General features: G+C 38.7%; 2 protein-coding genes and 1 pseudogene across 2 annotated transcripts; 1 reads left to right on the plus strand and 2 right to left on the minus strand.

Moving 5' to 3' along the window:
• The window catches only part of LOC136678536 (polymeric immunoglobulin receptor-like), a 57,914-nt pseudogene that overhangs the window by 16,198 nt on the left and 15,226 nt on the right, over positions 1 to 26,490 (plus strand).
• On the minus strand, positions 196 to 25,680 carry LOC136677815 (polymeric immunoglobulin receptor-like). The gene is made up of 10 exons (XM_066655466.1): positions 25,557 to 25,680; positions 25,117 to 25,454; positions 24,917 to 24,923; positions 21,648 to 21,962; positions 21,255 to 21,545; positions 21,101 to 21,151; positions 4,556 to 4,870; positions 4,163 to 4,453; positions 3,966 to 4,028; positions 196 to 263 (listed from the first exon to the last, which is right to left on the minus strand). Exons 1-10 carry the CDS (start codon positions 25,678 to 25,680, stop codon positions 196 to 198), a joined length of 1,863 nt encoding a protein of 620 aa, XP_066511563.1.
• LOC136677816 (polymeric immunoglobulin receptor-like) lies at positions 9,494 to 15,977 on the minus strand. Its single transcript, XM_066655467.1, has 10 exons — positions 15,761 to 15,977; positions 15,394 to 15,561; positions 14,832 to 15,152; positions 14,439 to 14,729; positions 14,258 to 14,285; positions 13,903 to 13,994; positions 11,648 to 11,694; positions 11,135 to 11,185; positions 9,617 to 9,688; positions 9,494 to 9,514 (listed from the first exon to the last, which is right to left on the minus strand). Exons 1-10 carry the CDS (start codon positions 15,840 to 15,842, stop codon positions 9,494 to 9,496), a joined length of 1,173 nt encoding a protein of 390 aa, XP_066511564.1. The 5' UTR covers positions 15,843 to 15,977.

Below are 26,490 nucleotides of genomic sequence, written 5' to 3' on the forward strand. Positions count from 1 at the left end.
GTTTGATGGAGGACGTGTTTACAGCACTCATTCTCTGACTCTTTATTCAGATCCTGCTGTGTCTGTGATAAACAGCAGAGTGAGTGGTCAGGAAGGGGGCAGTGTCAGTGTCTCTACAGAACTGATTATAAGACTGAAAGACCTACAAGTAAGATCACATCTATCAGAAAATATCTGTTGACCGTCCTGCTGTAACTATGTCACTAGAACCAGTTTACTCTTCTTTTCAACAGCAACAACAGCTTTGAGTTCTGTCTCTACGTCTGAGAAACCAGCATCAGTGAGACCACATTGGGTATGATCACAAAGCATGTTAGAAATAAACCAGTTTAATAAATTGGCACTAACCCTGAACTTCTACAACATTCACGAACAGAAACATGGCAGTAGAATTGATCTGTTGTTGTAATACGACTGAATAATAACACATTTCTTCTGTATTTCATACCTGAATTCCTGAAGCATGATAATAACATTCCCGAAGCATGATAATGAGCTGATGGTGTGGATCTGGTGTGTTTCTACAGCTGAAGTGGTTGAGTCTGTGCTCCTGTAGAATGATTCTGGACACCACTGACACCGTTAGAACTAATGTAGATTTTAGTGCTTTGAGAGAGCAGTGCTTACATCAGTGACACTGTGTCCTTGTTCAACTCTAACAGCTGTATCTTGTACTATATTTTATAACACTGTTATGTATTCAGTTCTGTTTATAAGACACCTCCACTCCACTCCACAAAGTGCAATGTTATAACTTAATGCTGGAAAGAAATCTAAAAATGATCTTAAATATTAACATTCAACTGGATATTAGCAGCTGCTGTGACAGCCGAGGCCAGTTGTAATAAGCCTTTATATAGGTTTATTGAGGTATATTTCAGCTCCTCATGATATGTAAGTGTCCTGTTTCCTCCTTGGTAAAGGGTTACTCTGGTTTCTTATGTTAACAGAAGCAGGTAAAAATATATCTTTCAGAGGCAAACAAACTGAGGGAATGATGGACACTCTAGGTACGATCACAAACATTTTTCTTTGATCAACAAAACCTGAAGCTGTAATAAATATTATAATATCTATATAAATATTAATAAATATTGTTTGTGTTTTAAAAACAGTAGAATGCATTTTGACTTGTTTTGATTTCTTGACTCTTCTGACAGCATCAGACACATGTTCTGGTGTCAATGTGTAAGTACGAGGGTTTGTTATTACTTTACAGCACATTTATATGTTCTGAAACATGCTAATATTTATTAAAATAAGCCCATATTCTTCACTGGTTCCTTAATTATTGAAGAGATCAGACTTTCATAACATTATAGAGTTTATCATTTTAAACTGATGTAAGTCTGATATGAATGCTGGTTCACTACTTTATTATCCCTGGTGTGTTTTCTGTTTCAGGGCGTCAGAGTGCTTCTGTGTGGCACACAAATGATTCCACACACGCTGTGATCATAGAGCTGTAAAGATTTTAAAAACCTGGGAGATTTTGTAAACTACTCAACTGCTTCATAATCTCCTGTCTTTGGCATGAATTACTGATCTGTTTATGCTTTAGAACAGCTATAATCAAGACCACCGCCTCAGCTCAGGGTTACTGCAATCTCCTATGATCACTTTCAGCTCAGTTTGTGGAACATCCTTTTTTTTTACATCTATTTACATCAGTTGTGGGTTCGAGCCACACTCCGGGTGAATGTCTGTGAGGAGCTTGGTGTGTTCTCCACATGTCGGCGTGGGTGTCCTCTGTTTGCTCTGGTTTCCTCCCACGGTCCAAAAACACACATTGGTAAGTGGATTGGCTGCTCAAAAGTGTCCATAGGTATGAGTGAATGTGTGAGTGTCGTTCTGTGAAGAACTGGCACGGATGTGTTCCTGCCTTGCGCTGAGTGATTCTGGGGAGGCTCCAGACCCAGGAATACCCTGAACTAGGTAAGCGGTTACAGACAATGAATGAATGAATGAATGAATAGGGCTGTATACACCAGTGATTGAACTGAAAAAACAGGCTGGAATGTGTTAATAAACCCATTACATAATAAGGAATTGTGTAGTTCGCCTCTTATTTGTGAAGCACAGAGCTGTAGATCACTGCATCATCTTCAGCTGCTGGAGAGAGCTGTAATTTGGGACAGTTTTAGAAATAAATGAAGGTCTCAGCTCTTTCAGCAGCTAAGATAAAGACTTAGGCTTGAGAACCTCCATCAAAACCAGGTATTTCTCATAAATATTTAGTGCCTTTACATAACTGAGGGCAGCTCTAATTCCCCTGAAAAATATTGTGGTCTCAGGATAAGTCAGGCTGGAGATGTTTCAGTAACCAAAAGCTGTTTATATGTAGGAGATTGAGAAGAATAAAATCTTAACCACTTTTTTTTCTTAACAGTGCTGTACGTAACACACTATTCAATCCCTTAATGTTTCAGTGATACAGCTTTTAAGTAGATGGCTGTGATGAATATGGGCTTACATTCTTATTCTGGGGAATTATAGTACTGTATGTCACAGAGTCTTCAACTTCAGATGTAGAGATCTAACACACACACACACACACGATTTCATAATCTTAAAATATATAAAATAGTATAATATCAAAAATGACTAACATCATACATTACAGTTCGCTACACCTAAATGTATCATATTCATTTCTCTGAAAGTACATTACGTTTCTAGTGAAATAAATCTAAGAGAAGTAATCAGTGACAGAGTGGTAAAACAAAATAATCCCTTGTGTTCTATACATTCAGGCATTAAAGGAGATGAAGGTAAAGAATAAAGTCTTACTTTCTTCTTTTTGGGAATCACAGTGCTGTATGTTACTGAGTCTTCAGCTTCAGCTGTACAGGTCTATTTCAGTCACACACACACACACACACACACACGCACACATTAAACCAATGACAAAATCTGATGCCAAAGACGCACAGTACTTTCTCCTGCAACACACCTGACCTGAAACAACATGAAGCCCCCTATCACTCACAGCACTTACAGTGTGAACTGCAGAGTTACTGCTCCTCTCTCTGCTCTCTGTTTGACTTGCTTCTGTTAGAGAGAGAAGGAGTGAGTGCTGATGAGTGTAATAAAGTGTACATTTGATTAAAAAGCCTGCGCCAACAAATACTTACTGGAAGGTTTTCTCAATATGAAGGTTATAACACAGACCAGGAGCAGGAGCAGTCCGAGGCCTACAGCCAGGAGAATCCAGATAAGCTTTGAGTTTCCATTGCTGCAGTCAGTTAAGTCACATGGCCTGTGTAAGTTATTAATTAAGAAAAGGAGACCCACCATGAAGCATATGAGTCACTACCACACAAAAATATCATATTATTAAGAGTTACATGCCAAAGAAACTACTTTATCAGTCACTAAAGTACACAATCAATAAACATGTCTCATGATGTGATAATTACTTGTTGTCCACGCTCTTGTTGTTAGTTGAGTGGTTAAAAAATAGTTATGTTAAAGTGGAATTTGTTTTCTAGAACTAATAATCTAATATCAGAATCAGACCTCACTAATATTCTTGTAACTAAAAGTTTTTTTTAAAAGATAAAAAAAATCATTTTTTACAGCAATGTTCTCTCTAGTGTAAAGCCTTCCTTAAACATAGTTCCTCCAGAAATTAGTCTCTGACCTAAGGCTGTTAGAGTTTACACTGCCATATAAGGAGAACATTTGCATTTTGTATACGTTTCATACGTCATTTCACACTTTGGTTGGAACTTGTGCATATTCAGAGTTGTTATTTTTTGTTGTTATTACAGTTCTGCAAAAAGCAAAAGTATACTACACTGAAGTGTGAAAGTGTAGCTGTAACAGAAGTTCACTACTTACTTATTTGCTGTTGTTGACTTTTCATTTTTTATCAGAGGTGTGACATCTAGAAAAAAAACAAATATTGGATTTTTATTTGTTTATTCATTACTTTTAATTCTAACACAAGTTTGTGATCTCACCTGGTGAGATCTCACTGATAATGCTTTTCTCAGTTGAGGAAATTGTAGTCACAGCAGTTGTTGCTGTTGAAAAAGAGAAATGTCATCATTCAATTGCAAATTGGCGCCATAAGACATCTGCAGATGTAGACCACATTTGGGCCAAATATTCATTGCCCTCTGGGTATGGGCAGTGTTTCTGATAGATGTGATCTTACTTGTAGGTCTTTCAGTGACAGTGAGGTGAACAGTAACTCCCACTTCTCCTGCACTGAACCAGTACCAGCCAGCATCACTCTTCTTCAGTCCACTCATCTCCACACTGACCGCTCCTCTCCCATCATCACTGATCTGCACTGATGAATTCTGGGATGTTAAGCAGCTCCAGTCTCTAAATCTGCACCACTGCTTCTGTTTATTCTTATAATCAGTTCTGTAGAGACACTGGACACTGACACTCCCCCCTTCCTGACCACTCACTCTGCTGTTGTTCACAGACACAGCAGGATCTGAATAAAGAGGCAGGGAATGAGTGCTGTAAACATGTCCTCCATCAAACAAGCTTTAAGTTACAGTGAACAGGTTCTACTTCACACAGAGAGACTTCTTACCTGCACTGACCGTCAGGTACAAATAATCACCGTCATCTGAACCACTTTTGATTTCCACAGCGCACCAATAATATCCAGAGTCAGAGTCTTGGAGACTGTTGAGTTCCACAGTAAACATATTCTGGGTCGGATTATCAGTGACTGATGTTCTTCCTCTTGTGTTTGTACGGGCTACTATTCCACAGGAGCTCCAGTACTTCCCCTTACACCAGTATTTAGGGTTTGATTTGTATTGTTCATCATAAAAACATGGAATAGTGAGAGATCCTCCACTTTTTACAGCTACATTCCTCAGTGTCTTCACGCTCTCAGACTCTACAGAGAAGAAGTCAAATGGTACAACAGTCTTACTCCGACTCAGGAACTGCTTCAGAACTATATCAGAGGAATAAACTGGTCATAACTGAGCAAACACATTTCACCCTCGTCCTAAATGTTATTATTCAGTATCCACTCTGCACCCTGGAGCAGGTGAGTTAATCAAAGTGTATTTAAAGCAGTGAGAGATTGAAGAACACACCTCCAGTGCACAGGAATGATGCAGTATTGATCTTACCTGAGATGTAGAGGAAGAACACAGAGAGAATTAAAGAACTCATGAGGGAGTAGAAGTGCATATTTCTGTAAGAGGCTCCAGAGACAAATACTCTTCCTGCCTCTGAGTGAAGTACATTTGACTGAAGTGTTCTTCCTGTTTCTGACCCTCTCCTGCTCTGAATAGATTGGTTAAAAATACCAGTTATTTAAATGCAAATGCTTTTTTACTAGGAGATCCACCATGTGTTAAATTCTGCTTTGTATGTATTAAAACAAGTGTGTATTTTGTAGCTGATATGTGAAGTTGAATGCTGAGTAATGTGAGTAAGCCCTGTGAACTGATTATCAATGTTAACCTCCTCCAAAAGTTACACAGTGCAGTTTCTGCAGTGCTGAGTCCAGAGTAGCAATGAGAAATCAGGGTCTGTTCGCCTTATTACAGTTCAGTGGAGCATCATAATGATTTTGAAGATGTCATTTTATGGTCAAAATGTAACATAGTGGTCATTTAGTGTTGGACCCTTTTGGAACCTCAGTAGCTGAAAACAGGAAGAGTTCTGAAGTGGATCTGTTTCACTCAGAGGCAGGACGTGTATTTGTCTCTGGAGCCTCTTACAGAAAGATGCACTTCTACTCCCTCATGAGTTCTTTAATTCTCTCTGTGTTCTTCCTCTACATCTCAGGTAAGATCAATGCTGCATCATTCCTGTGCACTGGAGGTGTTCTTTGTGTTTTTCAGTCTTTCACTGATTTAAATGTGCTTCATAAACATTTTATTGCAGTGTTGCTTCAGTCTAACAAACCCATACTCTTCACTGTGAAATGACACTGATGTGGTTTTACTAATAAATAAAGGGTTAATAATAAAAGAAGTGTGAATAAAGCTACTGGAGGGTTGTAGATCATACTTCTTAATGTACATTCGGCCCCCTTGAACTTTTCAACGTTTTGCCACATTTCAGGCTTCAAACATAAAGATAAAAAATTGTAGTTTTTTTGTGAAGAATCAACAAGTGGGACACAATCGTGAAGTGGAATGAAATTTATTGGATGTGTCAAACTTTTTTAACAAATAAAAAACTGAAAAGTGGGGCGTGCAATATTATTCGGCCCCTTTACTTTCAGTGCAGCAAACTCACTCCAGAAATTCAGTGAGGATTTCTGAATGATCCAATGTTGTCCCAAATGATTGATGATGATAAAATATATGCGTATAAATGCACCTGCTCTGTGATAGTCTCAGGGTTCTGTTCAAAGCGCAGAAAACATCATGAAGACCAAGGAAAACACCAGGCAGGTCCGAGATACTGTTGTGGAAAAGTTTAAAGCCGGATTTGGATACAAAAAGATTTCCCAAGCTTTAAACATCCCAAGGAGCACTGTGCAAGCAATCATATTGAAATGGAAGGAGTATTAGACCACTGCAAATCTACCAAGACCTGGCTGTTCCTCTAAACTTTCATCTCGAACAAAGAGAAGACTGATCAGAGACGCAGCCAAGAGGCCCATGATCACTCTGGATGAACTGCAGAGATCTATAGCTGAGGTGGGAGAGTCTGTCCATAGGACAACAATCAGTCGTACACTGCACAAATCTGGCCTTTATGGAAGAGTGGCAAGAAGAAAGCCATTTCTCAAAGATTTGCATAAAAAGTCTCGTTTAAAGTTTGTCACAAGCCACCTGGGAGACACCAATCATGTGGAAGAAGGTGCTCTGGTCAGATAAAACCAAAATCAAACTGTTTGGCCACAATGCAAAACAATATGTTTGGCGTAAAAGCAACACAGCTCATCACCCTGAACACACCATCCCCACTGTCAAACATGGTGGTGGCAGCATCATGGTTTGGGCCTGCTTTTCGTCAGCAGAGACAGGGAAGATGGTCAGAATTGATGGGAAGAGAGATGGGGCCAAATACAGGACCATTCTGGAAGAAAACCTGTTGGAGTCTGCAAGAGACCTGAGACTGGGATTTATCTTCCAACAAGACAATGATCCAAAACATAAAGCCAAATCTACAATGGAATGGTTCACAAATAAACGTATCTAGGTGTTGGAATGGCCAAGTCAAAGTCCAGACCTGAATCCAATCGAATTGAATCAAATCGAGAATCTGTGGAAAGAGCTGAAGACTGCTGTTCACAAACGCTCTCCATCCAACCTCACTGAGCTCAAGCTGTTTTGCAAGGAAGAATGGGCAAGAATTTCAGTCTCTCGATGTGCAAAACTGATAGAGACATACGCCAAGCGACTTGCAGCTGTAATTGCAGCAAAAGCTGGCGCTACAAAGTATTAACGCAAGGGGGCTGAATAATATTGCACGCCCCACTTTTCAGTTTTTATTTGTTAAAAAAAGTTTGACACATAAAATAAATTTCATTCCACTTCACGATTGTGTCCCACTTGTTGATTCTTCAGAAAAAAAATAAATTTTATATCTTTATTTTTTAAGCATGAACTGTGGCAAAAGTTTGAAAAGTTCAAGGGGACCGAATACTTAATAACAATCTACAGACTGTCACACAACGTCTCATCATGTTCATACAGTGAAATTAAATATATTTTATCTTAATAGAGAGCAGTCTTTCACCAATCAGTCATAAATTTATGAACACATTCCTGTTTCTACACTCTGTCCATACTCTCAGCTTAACTGATCACACAGGACCTTTAGACACACATGGGTTGTTTGCCACTTTTTACCCTATTTTTCCAATAGCAGGGACCCAACAAGTCCACCACAGATCGGGTGTGATTTTGGTGTCAAGATCGCTTTCAAGAGGCTACTCAGGGGTTGGGCTGACCGCTGTCTTAGGCAACCAAGGCTAAGCACGAAAGCGGTTGTAAGCAGCCCTTAAATAGGGAAATGATCAGGCGTTGGGTGATGAACGCAATTACTGGGGAGTAGACCTGTGTCTCCCTCTAGTGGACAAAGACAGCATAGCAGTCAGCCCAGCCTCTGAGTAGCCTCTTGAAAGAAATCTTTACGAGGGCAGCGCCCCCGCCACCAAAATAATACTCGCTCCTTGGTGGTCTTCTATTTACTATTCTAACTTCTATTGAAAAATAGGGTAAAAAAGTGTAAAAACAACCTATGTGTGACTAATATGGTTTTTGGCGATTTTGGCAGAGAATATTTGGCAAATTGTTCATGGGCGCAACCCATACTCAGCTCTACTGCTCATCCCACAAATGCATGTTCCTTACAAATGTGGCTCCATTTAGGGAAATTAACAGGCTTTTAAACGGTGTCAGAGTCATTCCCAAGAAGCATTGTTTCAATAAAGAGATAATCTACTAAACACAAATTTCCTTACTTTTTGTGCTATGTTTATTTTGGTCTCTGTGTTAAATGAAGCTAAAAAGGGGAAAATGCCCCTGCTCCACTCACTAAATTACTGCTGGTTTTCTCACAGAAATTTAAAAACATTGTGATGCTGGGAGCACATTAACTTGTGAACAACAAATGTTCTTAATGTAGTGTTCTCTGAGGTGTTTGTACCCGAGTGTGGAAATCTCCAGAATAGCAGCAGCTGGACACAACAACATTGAGCCAAATCAACAGCCATCAAAACCTGCTTGTACTGTTACTTATATTTTGCTCTTTTGCACCTCACCTCTATTTCAAATCTCTCTGTGTTTTTCTGAATTCAGCTGCACTTCCCTTAACAGCTGTGTAGTTGCTGGTTGCAGTAGGTAAAGAGCAGAGAAGCTTTATGTAAATGATAGTATTTGAGTTGTTGAGTTTGGCACTCACTGTGTTCACATCTCAGGAGGAATAGAAAGCACACTTCTACACATTTACACACTTAATGTTAAACTTTGTTTAATGTAAGCTTCAAGTACTGAATAAATATGTTAATAATATTTTATTAATTATTTTAAAAGCAAGTTTTAAAAAATGATAAATGCACAAAGCTCACAGAATTTAAAACTAGAGTTGGAGAACAGAGGCAATGGGCCATTTACAGAAAACTGTTTCAAGACCCTGCAGTGGTCAGAAGGAATAGAAGGTGATGACTATGGGCTCTCCTAAAATATGTGATAAATTAATGTATTCACCAATGCACATATTTACTTTAATGTATGAAAACTACACATGGGTATATCATAGTAATCTTTACATCCACTTCACTGTACACTGTGATGTGAATACTTCTATTAAAGCTGTGAAATTACATGTTTTTTTGGTATTTTGTGATGAATTCTTTGATTTGTTTGAACTGAACTGCAGCATCCTTCTTCTTTGAAAATGATGTGGTCTGGTATTTTGTTCAGAAATATAGCCACGCACAACTGCAATCAGCACAGAAACAATTAGAACAATTCTAAAAAGTGTAATAAACTCATCATATAATAAATTATACTGTATTTTGACTCACCTCTTACAGAGTTTTACATCACTGCATCGTCCCCGGCAGCTGGAGAGAGTTGGAAAATGGAGACGCTTTAGGAATAAAAGGATCTCTCTGCTTGCTTTAAATCTAAACTGAAATCTAATTTATGACATTAAAGTCACTTACAGTTGTATTTTTGGAAGCTGAGGCTACATTGACGTAGATAAAGTCAGTTTCCTGAGCTGCTGCAGATGAAGGCTGTGGATAGTTATTACTATTGATAAGTCAGTCTGATAATGTTTCAGTAATCATATACATTATTGAGGTGTCAACTGCAGAATCCTGTTACATTTTAATACTTAATTTGGATTTGACTTGTAAAATCCAAAACCTTTACAAAGTTCATGATTAAATTCACAATATACATTTCTCATGGATAGAGGTAACATTGTCTTCTCCATATATACAGCACAGGCTCCCTGTAACTGCTAAGACAGAGCAGTACTTCACTAACTGCTTGGCCTTGCTCTTTCCCAATCCTACAATCTGTAGACCACTCACTCACACCTACAGACACTTTTATGAGTCCCGATCCACCTACCAACGTGTGCTTTTGGACCGTGGGAAGAAAACAGAGCACCCAGAAGAAACCCATGCAGACACAGGGAGAACACACCAAACTCCTCACACACAGTCACCCGGAGCAGGACTTGAACCCACAACCTGTGACTGTGTCACTACCTGCTGCACCACCATGCTGCTCTTAGTCTGATGCCAGTGAGGAACAATTATTATCAGAACTGGATCAAAGTTCATTCTAGTTACTGTCCTCTACCATACACCTGTAAATCAGAAAAAGCTGGCACTGGGTGGAGAATTCAAAAAAAGAACAAAGTAATTTTTAAATTTGCACAGACTTTGTGAACAAAAGATCCATGTTTTAGTTTCTACTATCTCATGCATCCACTCTGTGATTAGGGCATTTAAGGGAGAGTATAGAGGGACAAGAATTGTTTTTAAGATTGGATATAACCACTGTTTTTTTAGCATTAACTTTGTTCTAGCATTAACTTTAATGCTAAAAGATGCAAACTGCTGCCTCCTAGAAGAGACCTTTTTAAGGACGTCAATGCTCATTTCAACAAGACAACGCTCAAAGCCACGGCTGTGAAAGAAGAAGGTGCAGGGGCTGACTTGGCCTTCTTTTAAACTGATCTGTTCCCAAAAGAGAATGTGTGACACATTCTGAAACACAAGAAAAGACAAGCAAGATCTATATACTGCTGCATAGGCTAAGATTGGATTGCAGGAAACACAAAACCAACACCTGAAACAATTTATCACAAGGTGTCATTTACTGCATGTATTTCAGCTGTTGTGGAAGAGAAAGGCAGATTTCTGAAGTTGTGAACACTTTGCTGTCAAACCTTTTTCTATAATCTGTTGTAGCATTTAAATTTGTTTATTTTGAAAACACAACATATTTAATTAGGTATAATATGAAATAATGTGCTTTTTTAATGGTTTTTCAGTGTAAAACAGGCCAAAGATAATTTATAGAATCATTCTGGCTTTTTCTCAAAAAACATGCATAAAACCACAATAACAGAAAAAAACACGATACAATAAAGTCACAGACACCTTTCTCAGTCTCTTAATGTTTCAGTGATCAAATAAAGTTTAAAGGCAGATTAATGGTCTTACCTTCCTTTTATTGGGTTTCACCTTAGTGTATGTCTTTGAATCTTGAGATTGCTTTTACACACACACACACACACACACACACACACACACACACACACACACACACACACACACACACACACACACACACACACACACACACACACACACACACACACACACACACATACACAAACACACACACACCAGCCTTACTATTGTTTAAACAACCAAAATCATTTTACTGAGAAATGGGCTTCAAAACCTGCAAATCTAAAGCCAGAGAAGAACAGCAGTGACAGCACAAATTTATGAGAGACACAGAAAAGCTGTAAATACTACATCAATATGTAATTTTAGCTGCATTTATAGCTAATAAACTTTAATAACAGGAAAAAAGAGAACAAAGACATGGCAAAGGAAAGCACATCAGCAAGATGCATAGCTCAAAAATAATAAATCTATCTGAGCAGGGGAGTATCCAAGAGAAACAACAAGAGCACAAAAGAGCCACTTATCAGCATTAATACTGACTGTGTGAACTGTGGTGTCACTGATCCTCTCTCTGGTCTCGGCTGGATCTGTTTGTAGTTGGTGAAGTAGTGATGGAACGGAGAAAAGATAGAATAGAAAAGTTTATTTTTATAAGCAGTGGTTAGTACAGTTTGAAATGTGTGGATTAAAATCAGAACAAATATTTGACTATTATCCTCATGAACATAGATTTTTGTAAATAAACTCCTAATAAATTCCCAATATAATTCCTGCAACATGTTTCAAAAAAGGTGGCAGTGAAATGTGTAGCATCATGTGCCATTAGGAATTTGGAAAGTTATATATCCTCATCAAAGAAAACCAGGAGCAATACATTATTAAGTATTTTGACTAATATGGGCAATATTTATTGAGCTACACATACAGAATTAGTGTCTCTCAGTATGCTAACGCTATGCCAGACTTCTCTGCATGGAACTGTAGAGATACCTAATGGTGTACTGCACCATCCCATGCCTGTAATCAGGGAAAAAGGTGATCTAGAATCATACCCATTCCCATTTTCTTTTACTCTGGCCACGTTTTTCCATTTTTAAAAATCGAGTCTTTCTCGTGTCTGTGTATCAGAAAGTTTGTTTAAATCATCATTACACAGGCAGACACGCTTCATGTGCGTATATGTTTCGAGTGTCTCTCTTATGAAAGACATGTACAATTTTGTCATGATAACGTGACCAAAAAGAACACATTTACATGCTTCTCATGGTTTCCACCTTAAATCCGGCCATTACATATCCATAACAGGACTTACATCACACACTGTAGCTGACAACATAATATTTTTTTAGCTAGCTCTATCTAAACACACTCGAGTTTTTCTTCACAAAGTAAATGATTCAGGAAAAAAACCTTGAAAGAATTGGCCCCATAATACTTTTATTAGACAGTCTGGACAGTTTAACAACTTTCTAAACAGAAAGGATCCTAATAAAAGCAGAGACTCAACACAAGCTCCTGAGAGAGCACACAGACACAGACTCAGGAATAGGGTGCTTGTGAGAAGTTTTCTTATTATTATAAATGTATTAAATGTATAGATTATGTGCATAATGTAAAAAAATTGTAAAATACTTCAATTACAATGTGAACTAACAGAGAGTAACTGCCACTAAGAAACCAGAATGATTTTGTGAAAGAAATAACAAGTAAAATGTCACCAAAAATTAAGCCAACTCTACCATGCGGGTTTGAGCTTAAAGTCAGTCCTATTACATCACTTCCTCTCCTGTTCACAGTGTCAGAACTCGTCTGCTCTGCTGAGCTGCAGGTGACAGTTGGTCTACTCAAAGAGCCAATCAGAAATAAGCAAAGGTTCAGCTGGCTCAGCGTGCTTTGTGGGTGGGCAGAGAGGATATTTGGGTGAGCAATGCCAACCCCCACTCAACCCTCACCAACACCCACTGAGCAGGTGTTCTGACGAGCTGTGCTACCTTGTCGAAATGTGCTGCCATAGCGTACTGTTATATGTACAGTTGCTTAAATAAAACAGTAGGTGAGACTCATATAAGCTAAATGTAGTTTATCAGAAATGCTGTATAAGCAGGAGATATGCACAGCATAAATCTCCTAATTAAAAAATGATAAGGCAATTATGGTGATAAGAAATGTTTTATAGTTTTTTTTTTTTATTCAATGAGTCGTGTACAATTTGAATAATACATTTTAATAAATAATAACGGTAAATTAACATAAAGGAGATTTATCATGTAAAATACCACATTTTTGGGTCTGAGCATGTGCAGAGCTGCAAAGTAGCACATTTCAACAAGGTAGCACAACTCGTCAGAACACTGGCCCTGGTTTTACTGCTGGCTGAGCATTAAACTTGAATCATTCAGATGTCCCACGATGTCAAACCTATTCACCAGGTTTCCTTCCTGTCAAATTATTCTGGGTGCAACTATTTATTTATTTAGATTATGAGTTTATTCTAGAGGGTGTAATAACCTTAAACAGGATTACTCAGTGATCTGTTGTTATACACAACCATGATGTATCAAATTTTTGAAGTGTTTCTTTAACATTGCATTATTTTCTAGAACTGACCCTGTTCCTCATTTATTTAAATGTATTGCAGGCATCGGTTTCAGAATGAGATTTCCAGATAAAAGTTTGGAAATGTCGTACTATTTTTGTTGAAATACAGATCAAACTGGATTCAGAAATCTATTCATGGAATGCTTTTGGTAAAATCTCAAAAGCTCCTATGACAATAGAAGAGAGGGAGTACTTACTGAACATTCTTCTCAACAGGTAGGTCACAACGCTGACCAAAAGTCCGAGTCCTGCAGCCAGTAGAATCCAGAGAAACATGGTGTTTCCACTTCTGCAATGAATGAAGACACATGATATGATTAAACTAGCATTGCTTACACATCCTGGGCACATTTAACCTGAAAGAAACACATCTTTGTTTTTCTTTGAGTGAATTACATGTTTTGCTTTGTTTTGCTTTTGCTCGAGTCATTTACTCTGTCAGAAGTCACTGCAGAAAAGGAGGCTGTTCTTCAGTTAAAAGCAAACGAAGGGAAGGTGTGAAATTCAGCTGTTTTTAAAGGTAAATGTCACATAAAGAAGGTCATTACTTACAGTGTAGTCCCTGATTTTCTTGTCGTATCTGTAGAACATGTAAGACCAATTACATAAATGAATTACAGTATTTTAATGATTTTGCAACACACAAAATAGACACTTGGCTTTAGAATTCAAGAACATTTACAGTAGGACGGTCAGCAGATATGGGCAGTGTTTCTGATAGATGTGATCTTACTTGTAGGTCTTTCAGTGACAGTGAGGTGAACAGTAACTCCCACTTCTCCTGCACTGAACCAGTACCAGCCAGCATCACTCTTCTTCAGTCCACTCATTTCCACACTGACCGCTCCTCTCCCATCATCACTGATCTGCACTGCTGAATTCTGGGATGTTAAGCAGCTCCAGTCTCTGAATCTGCACCACTGCTTCTGTTTATTCTTATAATCAGTTCTGTAGAGACACTGGACACTGATACTGCCCTCTTCCTGACCACTCACTCTGCTGTTTATCACAGACACAGCAGGATCTGAATAAAGAGGCAGAGAATGAGTGCTGTAAACACGTCCTCCATCAAACAAGCTTTAAGTTACAGTGAACAGGTTCTACTTCACACAGAGAGACTTCTTACCTGCACTGACCGTCAGGTACAAATAATCACTCTCATCTGGTGTCCATTTATCTCCAATTTCCACAGCGCACCAATAATCTCCAGAGTCAGACTCTTGGAGACTGTTGAGTTCCACAAGAAACATATTCTGGGTTGGATAATCAGTGACTAATGTTCTTCCTCTTGTGTTTGTACGGGCTACTATTCCACAGGAGCTCCAGTACTTCCCCTTACACCAGTATTTAGGGTTTGATTTGTATTTTCCATTATAAAAACATGGAATGGTGAGAGATCCTCCACTTTTTACAGCTAGATCTTTCAGTGTCTTCACACTCTCAGACTCTACAGAGAAGAAGTCAAATGGTACAACAGTGTTACTCCAACTCAGGAACTGCTTCAGAACTATATCAGAGGAATAAACTGGTCATAACTGAGCAAACACATTTCACCCTCGTCCTAAATGTTATTATTCAGTATCCACTCTGCACCCTGGAGCAGGTGAGTTAATCAAAGTATATTTAAAGCAGTGAGAGAGTGAAGAACACACCTCCAGTGCACAGGAATGATGCAGCATTGATCTTACCTGAGATGTAGAGGAAGAACACAGAGAGAATTAAAGAAATCATGAGGGAGTAAATGTGCATCTTTCTGTAAGAGTCTCCAGAGACAAATACTCTTCCTGCCTCTGAGTGAAGTACATTTGACTGAAGTGTTCTTCCTGTTTCTGACCCTCTCTTGCTCTGCATTGGTTCTGATTGGTTCGAAAAAAAAAATATTGATTTATTATTATGTGAATTAAAAAAGGGAATAAATCAAATATAATTCAGGTTTAAACTGGTTTAAAGTGTTAACCTAGTTCTGATCTAAATATTTTATTTAACAAAAATCGAAATAAATGACTGTGAGAGTTCATTATTCTTATTTCTGTTTTTCTCAAATCCTTCACTTACCGGAGCAGGAATAAAGGGAGAAGGTTAATCCTGATTTGTGGAACAGGCCGTGTCCAGAAACCTTAATTTTTGCTGTTTTCATACGGACCCTCCCCTGTTCCTAAGTACGGAGTCTGAATACTGGAGGAGCTTCCAGTGAAGGACACATCAGTGTACACTGCCCAAAAAAGTTACACATTTCAGTTTTACCTAACCGTGTTCACAACAGAGAGGGTGGTCAACCACGAGCACATGGCTCAACCAAGCTTTATGTTCTGGTTTGTGTGTGTGTGTGTGTGTGTGTGTGTGTGTGTTATTACAGTCATTGCTGGATCACAGTGCTGCAGTTTGTCTCTTTTCTCTTTTCCAGTCAAACGCCCTTGAGTGCCCTCTATCGGCCGTTAGTGCAGCCTTCACTGAGAGCGACAATGACCCAGGATCAGCACAGATCTATTACACAAAACCCTTTAAGAAGGAAAGGACCAGTCATTTTTGTTTACAATCTTTTGACATTGCGAAGGGAGAGGTATTAACATGTAAATACTTTGTTTGTCCTTTTCTATATAGGTTTTATGGTGTTGATGTTATCAAAGTGTAGACTTTAAGAAGAATTTCAAGAAGAAATTTCAACAATTCTCTGGGAGAGTAAGAAATAAGGGGAAGGACACGGGGACTAGCAAACATTTCTGGACACAGTCAGTGTTCTATGACTTAAAACAACCTGAATCTTTTTGTACTTCAGTGTTTTATAGTCTGCTGCTGCCCCCTGTCGGTGAGTTGGAACCGTTACAGCCGCAAAGTAATCTGGAGTTGAAAAAAGTACAACCCTGCACTGATCCACAGTCAGAAGCAGCAAGTGCTGAAATCAGGAAGAGCTCTGAAATAGAGCTGCTTCAATCAGAATATGATATTTCACTCATTGAGAAAATATTTATCTCTGGAGACACTAACAGGCAGATGCACATTTACTCCCTCATGATTTCTTTAATTCTCTCTGTGTTCTTCCTCTACATCTCAGGTAAGATCAATGCTGCATCATTCCTGTGCACTGGAGGTGTGTTCTTCACTCTCTCACTGCTTTAAATACACTTTGATTAACTCACCTGCTCCAGGGTGCAGAGTGGATACTGAATAATAACATTTAGGACGAGGGTGAAATGTGTTTGCTCAGTTATGACCAGTTTATTCCTCTGATATAGTTCTGAAGCAGTTCCTGAGTCGGAGTAACACTGTTGTACCATTTGACTTCTTCTCTGTAGAGTCTGAGAGTGTGAAGACACTGAAAATTTAGCTGTAAAAAGTGGAGTATCTAACATTCCATGTTTTTATGGTGAACAATACAAATCAAACCCTAAATACTGGTGTAAGGGGAAGTACTGGAGCTCCTGTGGAATAGTAGCCCGTACAAACACAAGTGGAAGAACATCCGTCATTGATTATGCGACCCACAATTTGTTTACTGTGGAAATCAACAGTCTCTAGGAGTCTGGCTATCTCTGTAGAACCCGTTCACTGTAACGTAAAGCTTGTTTGATGGAGGATGTGTTTACAGCACTCATTCTCTGCTTCTTTATTCAGATCCTGCTGTGTCTGTGATAAACAGCAGAGTGAGTGGTCAGGAAGGGGGCAGTGTTAGTGTCCAGTGTCTCTACAGAACTGATTATAAGAATAAAGAGAAGCCGTGGTGCAGATTTAGAGACTGGAGCTGCTTAACATCCCAGAATTCAGCAGTGCAGATCAGTGATGATGGGAGAGAAGCGGTCAGTGTGGAGATGAGTGGACTGAAGAAGAGTGATGCTGGCTGGTACTGGTTCAGTGCAGGAGAAGTGGGAGTTCGTGTTCACCTCACTGTCACTGAAAGACCTACAAGTAAGATCACATCTGTCAGAAACACTGCTCATATCTGCTGACCGTCCTGCTGTAAGAGTATTGCATTAACATCTTTTCTCTGATTTTCCTCTGTCAGCAACAACTCTGAATTACAGACAGAAAACTGAAGACACTGTAATAACTCAATGTAAATTTACAGATATTCCTGAAAATTTCAGTAAATAGTGGAAGATAAAGTTAAGGGCATCATGTGATGAAACACAGCTCCAGGGCCCTTTGATAATGGGCTGATGGTGTGGATCAGATTTGTTTAGGGAACAGTAGAAGTGGTTATGTCTGTGCTCCTGTAAAATTGTTCTGGACACCACTGACACTATTAGAAATCATGTAGATTTTAGTGCTTTGAGAGCGCTATAAACTTGTGTTTATACTCAGTAGCAGTGGAGCTTTATTTCATCAAGGGGTGATTAAATGTAGGCAGCAAGTGAAGTCTGGTAATATCTGATGTTTACATTTGTATGCAAAATTAATAGTTATTTTTTTTCCAAGTCAAATACACACCCTCTACAGAAAACACACTTTTACATATTTACACACTTAATAAAGAATTACAGTTTATTTCCTGAAATAAAAACCTACAAAACACTATGTGGGCTGTGTGTTAAACTCAACATAGCAGTTAAAAATGTCTGGTCTACAGAATATATTTATAATATTTTCTTAATAAGTTTAAAATCAGGTTTTTATCAAGAAATGAGAAATGCTTAGAATTGAAACATTTTAAAAATACTGTTGCAGCATAGAGTCCATCTACAGAAACCCAAGGCTATAAAGTGGTCAGAGGAAGAATAGAAGATGGGCTCTGAGGGTGACTCAGGGTTCTATTAGACATATGATGAACAACAATAAAGGTTTTAGCAATGCATATATAACATTTACATTTATGTGTGTAAAATACATGTGGGTATAACACAGTTGTTGATAAACCTGCTAAACGACATTGAGCACTTTGATTAGAAAACTGTTTTTCAAGCTTTAAATAAATGACTTGTCTTGCTTGATTCACAGTGCAGTGTGTTCTTTGCAACTGATCTGGCCTGGCTTTTTGTTCAGAACTACTGCTGTGTACATGGAATCCAAACAGACCAAATAAAAAAAAAAGAAAGAGTGGAAGACTGAAAAATTCTTATCAAATAAAAAACATGCTGTAATTTGACTCACCTCTTATTCGTGAAGCACAGAGCTGTAGATCACTGCATCATCTCCGGCTGCTGGAGAGAGCTGGAAAATGGAACAATTTTATACAAAATAAATTTTCTTTCAGCAGCTGAAACTGAAGATTTGATAAAGATTAGGAACCACCACCAAAAACAGACATTTCCCAGAAACAGGTAGCGCAGCAGGTAGTCTCGCAGTCACACAGCTCCAGGGGCCTGGAGGTTGTGGGTTCGATTCCCGCTCCGGGTGACTGTCTGTGAGGAGTTGGTGTGTTCTCCCCGTGTCCGCGTGGGTTTCCTCTGGGTGCTCCGGTTTCCTCCCACAGTCCAAAAAAAAAAAAACACACGTTGCAGGTGGATTGGCGACTCGAAAGTGTCCGAGTGTGTGAGTGTGTGTGTCTGTGTTGCCCTGTGAAGGACTGGCGTCCCCTCCAGGGTGTATTCCCGCCTTGCGCCCAATGATTCCAGGTAGGCTCTGGACCCCCCGCGACCCTAAAATTGGATAAGCGGTTACAGATAATGGATCTTTAATATGTGTCATTAAAAGATGTGTGAAACAGGGTAACAGCTTTATTTTTAAGATTAAAAAAATTGCAGCTGTATTTTTGTCATCTTACATTGCTGTAAAGCACATCAGTTTCCTGAGAAAGGCTGGGGCATGATTTTCTCAGGGGAAATCAGTCAGGTAATGTTTCAGTAATGAAATGCTGTTTATATGTAGGGGAATATGAACAATAAAATCATACCGTCTTCTTTTTAATCACCACATTGCTATATGTTACTGCATTTTCAGCTGTAGAGTTCTGTTTTACACACACACACACACACACACATGATTTTAATAACTAAAAACTAATATGAGCAAAATGTTTGATGTTATTCATCATTGTTTATACACACATCCATGTGTCATATTCATTTTTCTGAAAGCAAGTGTTGGCCTGGTTACTCTGGTCTAACGTATAAACCCATGGATGTAAACACAAGAACACGGACAAACTGATACAATCACATCAGTGACTCCTTACTCAGTCTCTTAATGTTTCCGTGATTAAATACAGTTAAAAGCAAACGGATGTGAAGAATAAGACTTACCTTCTTCTTTCTGGGACAAAAGAGGCACAATAGTAACTACTGCACTATGTGTTAAAACACTGAACCTCACACAACATGAAGCCCCCAATCACTCACAGAACTTACAGTATGAACTGCAGTGTTACTGCTACTCTCTCTGGTCTCTGTTTGACTTGCTTCTGTTGAAGAGAGATGGAGTGAATGGAGCACCTTGCACAGATCATTATAATAGTAATCTACTTGTATTATCTTATAAATATTGTATGCTTCAAAAGCATCTTTAAATGTTAGTCATTTTAGCATCAAAGCTCCAACGCTAAAGTCTAAGCTGAGCAGTAAAACACGTCGTGGCTGATTTACAGCTTCTGGGGAAAACTGAAAATGATGTAAAAGGGATTTAAAGGCTTATAAGACAATGTCAGAGAAATACTTACTGGACTTTGTTTTCAACATGAAGGTTATAACACAGACCAGGAGGAGCAGCACTCCCAGGCCTACAGCCAGTAGAATATAGACAAGCTTGGAGTTTTTGTTGCTGCAGTGAATGAAGACACATGACCTGTGTAAGTTATTCATGTAACAGATGAAGGCCCACAGTGAATAATATATATTTCATTTTCATAAATAGTGCACAGGTACACAAATAATAAACATCTCTCTACGTTGTTTGGAAATTACTTGAGTCAGTAACATGTTCAGAAAGTGTTTTTGCAGAGGAGGATGTTTTTCCTGTACACAAAGCAGTTGTTCTGCAAGGAAAGCAAAAACTGAAAAGTGGTATACTGAGATGTTTAAAACAAGTTAATATTGTACAGATTTTAATGGCTAACACCAATATCTGCCCTACACAAATATTTGGCTTGATGGGGTAAACCAATTATTTATCAGGTGTAAAACATGGAAAACTGGAGACAAAATCCCTATTAATGTCCCTAATTTCAGGGGAGAAGCTGGATGAACCATTGTCTATAAACTTTTGGTCGTACAATGTATAAGTTAGTGCTGATTGGATTTGAGTTTGTAAAAGTGTACACTACCAAACAAGAAGAAAATCTGCATTTTGCACATTTATCATTACTTCATGTCACATCTGCTTGCTTTTCTTAGAACTTCACTACTTACTGATTTGCTGTTGATGACTCTACATTTTTGGTAAAGGTTGTGGAACCTAGAAAGAAAAAACATGAATAATGTCTATTATTTATACTTTTATTAATTCTTATACATTTTGTGATCATACCTGATGTTATCTCACTGATGCTGGTTTTCTCGGTTGAACTTGTAGTCACTGCTGTTGTTGCTGTTGAAAAGGAGGAATAAACTGATATTAGTAGCACAGTTACAGCAGGACGGTCAGCAGATATGGGCAGTGTTTCTGATAGATGTGATCTTACTTGTAGGTCTTTCAGTGACAGTGAGGTGAACTGTAACTCCCACCTTTCCTGCACTGAACCAGTACCAGCCAGCATCACTCTTCTTCAGTCCACTCATCTCCACACTGACCGCTCCTCTCCCATCATCACTGATCTGCACTGCTGAATTCTGGGATGTTAAGCAGCGCCAGTCTCTAAATCTGCACCACTGCTTCTGTTTATTCTTATAATCAGTTCTGTAGAGACACTGGACACTGACACTGCCCCCTTCCTGACCACTCACTCTGCTGTTTATCACAGACACAGCAGGATCTGAATAAAGAGGCAGAGAATGAGTGCTGTAAACACGTCCTCCATCAAACAAGCTTTAAGTTACTGTGAACAGGTTCTACTTCACACAGAGAGACTTCTTACCTGCACTGACCGTCAGGTACAAATAATCACTGTCATCTGAACCACCTTTGATTTCCACAGCGCACCAATAATATCCCGAGTCAGAGTCTTGGAGACTGTTGAGTTCCACAGTAAACATATTCTGGGTCGGATAATCAGTGACTGACGTTCTTCCACTTGTGTTTGTACGGGCTACTATTTGACAGAGGCTCTGAAAATACCCCGTACACCAGTATTTAGGGTTTGATTTGTATTGTTCATCATAAAAACATGGAATGGTGAGAAATTCACCACTTTTTACAGCTACATTCCTCAGTGTCTTCACACTCTCAGACTCTACAGAGAAGAAGTCAAATGGTACAACAGTGTTACTCCGACTCAGGAACTGCTTCAGAACTATATCAGAGGAATAAACTGGTCATAACTGAGCAAACACATTTCACCCTCGTCCTAAATGTTATTATTCAGTATCCACTCTGCACCCTGGAGCAGGTGAGTTAATCAAAGTGTATTTAAAGCAGTGAGAGAGTGAAGAACACACCTCCAGTGCACAGGAATGATGCAGCATTGATCTTACCTGAGATGTAGAGGAAGAACACAGAGAGAATTAAAGAACTCATGAGGGAGTAGAAGTGCATCTTTCTGTAAGAGGCTCCAGACACAAATACTCTTCCTGCGTCTGAGTGAAGTACATTTGACTGAAGTGTTCTTCCTGTTCTGACCCTCTCCTGCTCTGAATAGATTTGTCAAAAATACCAAAGTTCTTTTGATGCTAAATCAGTTAATCAAAATTTAAATAACATTAATTCAATTAATAAAAATTAAGAATAAAATTAAAACAGTTACTGATTTCAGAGAGATTTCACTGTGTTCACACCCAGAGAGGACAGTCAATCAGGAGCAGTTCAACCAGGCTTTAAATTCTGTTTGGTGTGTATTAATACAAAAAAAATCTCTATTTGCTGGATATTGCACTTGATAAAAAATACAATGTGTGCAGTTTAAGGCCGTGTGAGTGTGAGTAAGCCCTGTGAAATGACTGTGATTGGTTGTAGAAGAATTAAGGGGTTGATTTCAGGACAATATTGTGATTGGTTTAGGTTTGATGACGGGTAAGTGAATCAGCTGCACCTTTCTCACTCTTTGTTCAACAGTCCATAGCTGCCCATGAAGACTACAATGCTTTAATGTGTCTCACTTCCCATCTATGGACCGTTAGTGTGGCCTTCAGTGAGGACCAGAAAACCCAGTTGTTACCCAAAACTCATGAGACGAAATTAAGGCTCACTTTGCATGTGAAATAGTTTTGTCACCAAACAACTACACAGTTCAGCAGAATATGGATCTGTTTAAAAAAAAAGTTGAGAAAGCACATATCTTTGCTGCACTGTAAAAGTACAAGGGCCCACAGAAGGCTGGAAAAACATCTGACTGAGCTTTTGCTCCTCAGGCATTCCTCTGTTCTGTCTATGTGGCTGCCTCTTTATTTAACCATATCTGTCACTGTGGCATAGAAAAGTCTCTTTTTTAAAACCTTTTCAAAGACTGCCTGAGAAAAATAATGTTCCAAAAAAGTCAAATTGAACTGACAGACACTGTGAAGGAATTAGCTCAGAAAATTGCAATAGGAAAGGCATGTTTTGGGCATTGCTCAGTGTAAGAGTGATGTATTGTGTCTTTTCTTTTAGCATGCTGGAAACAGGACCTCAAACCCACTTCTTGTGTTGGGCCCCAGAATTTTGCAATATGCTACTGCTGATTTTAAATGTTTTCATTTTATTCTAAGTGTTAATATGTACATAAGAGAACACACTTTTGAACATTTACACAGTTAATGCACTGTTATCTAATAAAACACTAAATGTGGGCTGTGAAACAGCACATACTTTCCCCCAGTGTGTTAACATAGCATTTAAAACGTCTGTTCTACTGAATAAATAGTTAATATTTTATTAACAATTTAATAATGGGTGGTAATGAAAGAAAATAAATGGTCAAAATTTGAACATGAAATACATTATATTTTAATTAAAATTTCTGTTGCAGCACAGTTCCATCTACAGAAAACCAATTTACACCATATATTTGTCAAGAATAGAAAACAAGACTGAATCTGAGAGTGAATAATGGCTCTTTTAAAGCATATAAATAACAGGAAACTTTAAAGCAATGTGCATTTATATACAGTGACCTACACTGGCCAATATGAAGATTCTATTGTTCTAGTGCTGAAATCACTAAATGTTTTTTTAGAGAAGGCTTTGTTTCGCTTGATCTTTGGTGAAGTTTCTTCTTGCAGTTGGCCCGGTCAGGCTGTTTGTCCAGGAATACAGCTGTTTACACCTGGAACCAACACAAACCGAACAGAAACAATAAGCAGAAACCTAAAAGGTGTCAAAAGCACCTCATATAATAAAGAATTATATAAAGTATGGGAAATTCTGACTGACCTATTACATGTGAAACTAATTCATCATCTCCGGCTGCTGGAGAGAGCAGAAAAATGAGACGATTTTAGAAATAAAGGGAGATCTCAGCCATTCAACAGCTGAACTCTATGATTGGTAAGGCTAAAGAGCATTAGTAAAACCTGAACCCCTCATGAACACTTAGGCCTTCAGACAACCCATGTCTCTGTTTCATGTGGTCAAAACAGAGGTGTGATTCAGGGCAATAGCTTTATTTTTAAAAGTTCACTTACAGGTGTATTTATACCATCTGTGTCTGCACTGTTGTAAACCACATCAGTTTCCTGAGACATTTCAAACAAAACCTGTGGACATTACTTGCCCAGGATAAGTCAGTCTGGTAATGTTTCAGTAATGGTATTGTGTGCATATGTGTGAATGTGAAAAATAAAATCTTACATTCTTTTTTTGCATGGTATGTACATTATAGTGCGTTGCTCTATCTTAAACAGTAAAGTTCTGACGCACACACACACACATACACCCAGATGACAAAATCTCATGCCAAAGAGGTACAATACTAATAAATGCTCTGTGTGTTTGAACACAAACTCATACAACATGAAACCACCCAACACTCACAGCATTTACAGTGTGAACTGCAGAGTTACTGCTCCTCTCTCTGCTCTCTGGTTGATTTGCTTCTGTTACAGAGAGATGGAGTGAATGGAGCATATTAAACCGATGGATGAGTGTAAAACAGTGTAAATGTGATTAAAAAGTCCCGTAAGAAAATGTCAGATTAATACTCACTGGACTGTTTTCTCAATATGAAAATTATAACACAGACCAAGACCTGACGCAGATAGAATCCAGATAAACTTGGAGTCTCCATTGTTGCTGGAACCTAAAATGACAAACATTCATTCTTTCTACAAATTCATTTAATTTCATCAATCATCAAACCACACTGTGGTCATAACTAATGTGGTCTCACTGATGCTGATTTTCACAGTTGAGGAAATTGTAGTCACAGGTGTTGTTTCGGTTGAAGAAGAGAAATAATCTGGTGTTAGTGGCACAGTTACAGCAGGACGGTCAGCAGTGTTTCTGATAGATGTGATCTTACTTGTAGGTCTTTCAGTGACAGTGAGGTGAACGGTAACTCCCACTTCTCCTGCACTGAACCAGTACCAGCCAGCATCACTCTTCTTCAGTCCACTCATCTCCGCACTGACCACTCCTCTCCCATCATCACTGATCTGCACTGCTGAATTCTGGGATGTTAAGCAGCTCCAGTCTCTAAATCTGCACCACTGCTTCTGTTTATTCTTATAATCAGTTCTGTAGAGACACTGCACACTGACACTGCCCCCTTCCTGACCACTCACTCTGCTGTTTATCACAGACACAGCAGGATCTGAATAAAGAGGCAGAGAATGAGTGCTGTAAACACGTCCTCCATCAAACAAGCTTTACGTTACAGTGAACAGGTTCTACTTCACACAGAGAGACTTCTTACCTGCACTGACCGTCAGGTACAAATAATCACCATCATCTGGTGTCCATTTATCTCCAATTTCCACAGCGAACCAATAATCTCCAGAGTCAGAGTCTTGGAGACTGTTGAGTTCCACAGTAAACATATTCTGGGTCGGATAATCAGTGACTGATGTTCTTCCTCTTGTGTTTGTATGGGCTACTATTCCACAGGAGCTCCAGTAATACCCCTTACACCAGTATTTAGGGTTTGATTTGTATTGTTCATCATAAAAACATGGAATAGTGAGAGATCCTCCACTTTTTACAGCTACATTCCTCAGTGTCTTCACACTCTCAGACTCTACAGAGAAGAAGTCAAATGGTACAACAGTGTTACTCCGACTCAGGAACTTCTTCAGAAATATATCAGAGGAATAAACTGGTCATAACTGATCAAGGTGAGTTAATCAAAGTGTATTTAAAGCAGTGAGAGAGTGAAGAACACACCTCCAGTGCACAGGAATGATGCAGCATTGATCTTACCTGAGATGTAGAGGAAGAACACAGAGATAATTAAAGAACCCATGAGGGAGTAGAAGTACATCTTTCTGTAAGAGGCTCCAGAGATAAATAAATACTCTTCCTCCCTCTGAGGGAAGTACATTTGACTTGTGTCTTTCCTGTTTCTGAACCTCTCCTGCTCAGAATAGATTGGTTAAAAATACCTAGTGCTAGTTGTCTCTAATAATTAGATTTAGTTCATGAGATTTTCTGTTTTTTGGAAGAATATTATTTATCAATAGTTTTGACTTACTTAACTAAGATAGGGCTCATAAACATGATTCACAGATCACCACCAATGTCAAGAGCAAACCTAAGCCTTTGGCTATGTCTATTACTTTGTTTTCTGCACCTGTTGGAGTTGGAGTACTGTAGATTTGCAGATACAGCCGCACTCAGTGTTATCCAGTTTA

The sequence above is a fragment of the Hoplias malabaricus genome, chromosome Y, assembly GCF_029633855.1.
Source record: "Hoplias malabaricus isolate fHopMal1 chromosome Y, fHopMal1.hap1, whole genome shotgun sequence".
Taxonomy (NCBI): Eukaryota; Metazoa; Chordata; class Actinopteri; order Characiformes; family Erythrinidae; genus Hoplias; species Hoplias malabaricus.